Below are 4,913 nucleotides of genomic sequence, written 5' to 3'. Positions count from 1 at the left end.
TACTTTTATTGAAGCTAATCAATATATCGCATATTAACTATAATCTTATCAGAAAACTATTATCTCATTTTAAATACACTATTTCACATACTTACCTACTTTCTTGTTTATAAACATCCTTTCATTTCATAATCAGCCTGTATAATAGTTGCCAAAGTATTTGTGTACCGGTTTACGGAGATAAAAATAGATGTTGTGCAATGAAAACAGTTTATTAGCCATTTGCTTACGAAACAATGTTCTAGAAGAAAATTAAAGGATCCTTAAATAAATTAACTCAAACCTAATTATAATATTAAACAAAAACACTTAAGTTGGAAAAGTTTCAGAAACATATCTTATAACTGGAAAACTCTAGTAGGGTCCTTCAAGAAAAGAGTCAGTCAGCGTCAAATATTTCGTGACACCCAAAGTAGCCGCAAAAGTCTTGAAAATAAGGTTTTGTTATCAACTTTTTAGACACTTTGGGTGTCACGAACTATTTGAAGCTGCCTGTACCAAAATATACCTACTCTTGAGTACTAATACATCCTAAGTAGGTAGGTATTATGTGCATACTGGCTTCTGCCAAATACTAAATAAATAATAATCTTAATCTTCACTTTCATTCGACGGTGCTCCAGCAAGGCTGTACTTGCTTCGGAGCCGCTGCTTCATCTTGAAGAACAGCTCGGGATGATCTCTCATGAACTTCCTGAACACTCCCTTCTCTAGAATCAGAACCTAAAAGAAAATGTTTTAAATAAACATGTGGTATACATCAGGTAAATAAGCGGATACTCGTAGCAATGAAACGGTAGAGAAATGTAACCACAGTTATTACGTTTTCATCTTTTACTTAAGAATCGCATGGCAAATGCTGGTAAACTTTTAATAAAAATCAGTAGGTACGTCACTTTGGTCCAAACACATTAGGTAATCCAGAATCAGGATCCAGAACAATTATTTGAAGGAGTCATCAAGAACAGATCGGTAAAGCCAAATGAATACACATCATCATCTCTGCCACAGGACGTCCACTGCTGAACATAGTAGGCTTCTCCCAATATTTTAGTTGTCAAATTCAACATGTAAGATTTGACCCGCAGACAAGCCTAATTAAGCTTGAGGCTTGTAATGAATTTTCTCACTTTGCAACTGGTGACAGCAACTACATATGACGTGCGGATTTCCTTGTCTGTCACCAGCGAGAGCTCCCCGAAGTAGTCTCCGTCGATGAGGTGGCCCATCTCGCGGTGGTCCGAAGAATACACGGCCATCACCCCCACGTCCACTATCAGAAGACCGTCCCCTCGGACTCCTGACTGCAACACATTGTTTTCGATGTAACTAGAATACAAGGTCGCCCACGCGCAAGCGACCGCCCGAATTATTCATACCTTTTTTTCCTAGTGAAACTTGAATGTTAGAATAATTCAGCTGGTCTTCTGAGCCTGGGCGACATTGTCCTAACATAATATTAACTAGCAATATCCAATAAACCAAAATAGGGAAGATATTTTCTAAATAAATATTATAGGTAACTATGTAAGTAATTGGGACAAACTTGTCGTACTTACATCAGCCACAATATCATGTTTCAGAAAAGTTTCCTCTTTCAGTATAAAAACAAGACCCTCAATTATCTTCATCGGCCACTCCGAAAAATAGGGGATTCTCATTACCATTCTACTGTAACAGTGTAGTATTATTTCTTTCTTCAATATAGCTGGTAGCGACTTGTACAAGCCATTCTGGCCTTCCAAAATTTTTGTCGACATCATATTAAAATCATAATACTGTTGCAACTTTAAACAGATTTTATCAGGAAGTTGACGGCATCTTGCCAGTCTGATCGTGGCAGATCTATTATATATCATTTGATCTTGTGGGAACTTCCCTCGACTCACACAAGAAAACACTTCAATAACTCCCCACATGTAAAATACGTTAGCAATTGCATATGCGAGCAGAGATGACAACATATTCAGGTAATATATTTTGAAGACGAAGCCAAAATTGAACAGCAGGAGTGACTTAAAAATTCTAGAAAAGTCATAAGTGAATAGGGATAAGTTTGATGACATTTTACCATTCAATTTTAAATATAACACTAAGCAGTAATACGACTGCGGTTCAAGCTTGCCTGTATTTATGAAAGCTAACAAGGTTATGGTGTCAGAAAGAGTGATAAACTCCAGCATCGTTATCATGCCAAGAACACCGATACGTAGAAACCGGAAAAAGCATGTTGCTTTAAACGAATCTCTCTCTTTAGTCCAGTAAGAAGTCACTTCATAAACCCTTAGTAGACTGAATACACTTATAAGGGTTACAGTGCAATGGAACCTATTAGATTTACACTTCGCACATTGCATATTCATCCCGTATCTCAAAAACATTATGGAATGCAGGGGAATCGCTGAAGCTACGTGCAGAAATAACTTTGTGGAACAATAGTGCTGAAACGCTTTCTGTGAATCCAAAACGATTTTCCTAGTACTTTCGTCAATATAACCGCATTTAGTGTTAATATAAACATCAAAAAATAATATGCACTCAATAAAAACACCTAAGAAATAGGCCGCTAAAGGCAAATCACCAGCCACTAAGGAAGAATTATGGTGAAATATTATTTTGTACAAGAGCATAACTATTAATATGAAAAGATCCCAGAAAATCCTGAAACAAGATAGAAGTATGTTAAATTAAAATATAACTGAAGATCTATTTAATTTAGTTATTCTAGTAAACAGAGCCCTGAACATAATTATGTTTTTCTCTCTTACTAAATGTATGTTCCATTAGTTAAAGGAGCCTTACCACCCTCCCGCTAGGGGGACCGCCGCCAATCTGGTGAAAATCGAGGGAAGTAGTCGTCGTTGTGGATATCCATAGGAACACTTTTATCCAGCTGTGGGCGTCATTTAGCGGAAACGAAACAACGAACGAAACGTTGTTTAACGTAGGATAATACTTACTTACCTAAATTTACTCAGAGGATGAATACAGTTTCTGTGTCTACGAAAATGCCTCGCCCTTTCAACTTTCATGGCATGTGAACTATTATAATAAATTCGAGCGCGCTTATCGCTGCTGCTGAGTAAAAATAAATTGTACCACCGTCTTTTGAAATTTACAAGCCATGTAGTTCCTTTTATGTCGGTCTCGAGGACATCTTTCTCATGTATTATAGAACATCCATGTTCGTAATACGACTCGTGGAAATCACCATGACTGTACATCGTCAAAACCTTTTGTGGAGACCTTCCAATCCAATCAGAGTCAAACGAAAAATAGTTAAACAGTATTGAAAACCACTGCAATAAATTATTTAGATGATCGATCAGTGTGACTGTGAGTGTTAAAATTGTGACAGGTACCTACAATTTATTTTCGAAATTGTTTTCACGGTGAGAGCGTTTTCAGGTTTTATCTATGGGTTTTCTAGCCAAGTGTAGACCATTAATTTTATAATAAATGAAATAATGGCTTTAAGTTCCAAGGTCCAAGAAAACATGAGTCATTCATTGCTTAGAAAATGAATCGCAAAATGTGTTGATAAATAACGTTCAGCAGTTTTGTGTATAACTGTTACGGTTAATGTGATAAATTGAAAATTATTAATAATAACCGGTTATTATGAATAATTACCGACAGTCGCGGTAAAAGTGATAAATTAATCACATTTAACAGTGATTATTTAATAATTCAACCTTAGTACTAACAAATTTCTTAAAAGAGAACAACATCTTGTGTACGTGCTCGTGTACAGCCAAACTTTTGAACGTTTTGATATCATATATTAATATAATTTGGCATAATGAGTTTGGAATGTTTCTTGCATAATATTACTTTTCCATGATGCCTATAACATAATGTTTTGATTTAAAGTGAAAAATAGGTTAAGGTGCGGCGGGGGTGGCCCTTGGGCCACCCCTAAGCCGCCTATTTAGTTTTTACACACATAAATGACCTCATATTAATCACATTAACCAAATCATGCGGTAATTATTCATAATAACCGGCGATTATTCATAATTTTCACATTTATCACTTTGACCGTAACATAACCACAGAATAATAATACTTAAGTACCTACCTACAGTTACTAGTCGCCACATCCGAACTGTAGTCGCTTCACAAACTAAATTTATTATAAATAAGTAACTTGAAAAAATCGAACTGCCTAAAGGCGGGAATCGAACTCACGATCATGTCACAATCCAGGAGGTAGAGCAGTCGCTCGGCAACTAACCCGGCAAGCAAAAGGTCATGGGTTCGATTGCCGCCTTAAGCTGTTTGGTTTTTTAAAGCAATTTATAATGTGGAACATAATAATATCTGGAAAAGATCCCCCCTATTTCCGTCATCTATCGTCATTAATATGTTAGTTTATTTTAGGGTCATCTGGATCATTAATACTAATGCCTAGTTAGTGTCCCGATTGCGCTAATTTTTAACGTCTCCAATACATTGGCGCTTCTTCACCAGTTGCGCTCCGTTTTTCATTCTAGCTGAGGTGCAAATTAAAGTTCATGTGCAAACCAAGTGCAAACAAAGACGAAACAACGGATTTAATCACTTTGCAATAAAAGTCCGAACACCTTGCTTTTTCACTAAAAAACCGGCCAAGTGCGTGTCGGACTCACGCACAAAGGGTTCCGTACCATTGATTTATGAAATTAAAATTTTTTTTTTTTAATTTAAGTTATTTGTATGAAAGATTACGCGGTTTACGATTAACAGTGGGGCGCCACCGTCAATGCCGGATCGCTGGTTCAGATTTTTGCCATGTTGGAAACCGTATAGTTGAACGATGGTGGCGCCCCCCTGTCATTGAGTTTGGTGGGACAGTTCAGCGTGGGTCATCTATACACAGTTGTTGATCACTGTTTTAAAATGACATTTCCATACTAAACGTCACTTTAAAA

The 4,913-nt window shown here is 36.7% G+C and overlaps 1 protein-coding gene across 1 annotated transcript; it reads right to left on the bottom strand.

Annotated features, from left to right (window-relative positions):
• Positions 1–258: 258 nt before the first annotated feature.
• On the bottom strand, positions 259–3,407 carry LOC135086777 (potassium/sodium hyperpolarization-activated cyclic nucleotide-gated channel 1-like). Its single transcript, XM_063981565.1, has 4 exons — positions 2,965–3,407; positions 1,560–2,661; positions 1,131–1,304; positions 259–723 (listed from the first exon to the last, which is right to left on the bottom strand). The coding sequence occupies exons 1-4, from the start codon at positions 3,222–3,224 to the stop codon at positions 592–594; spliced, it is 1,668 nt and encodes a 555-aa protein (XP_063837635.1). The 5' UTR covers positions 3,225–3,407; the 3' UTR covers positions 259–591.
• Positions 3,408–4,913: the final 1,506 nt, after the last annotated feature.

This window comes from Ostrinia nubilalis, chromosome Z (genome assembly GCF_963855985.1).
Source record: "Ostrinia nubilalis chromosome Z, ilOstNubi1.1, whole genome shotgun sequence".
NCBI lineage: Eukaryota > Metazoa > Arthropoda > Insecta > Lepidoptera > Crambidae > Ostrinia > Ostrinia nubilalis.
Note: the sequence above shows the minus strand (reverse complement) of the source record. Positions and strands in the feature narration are given on the sequence as shown.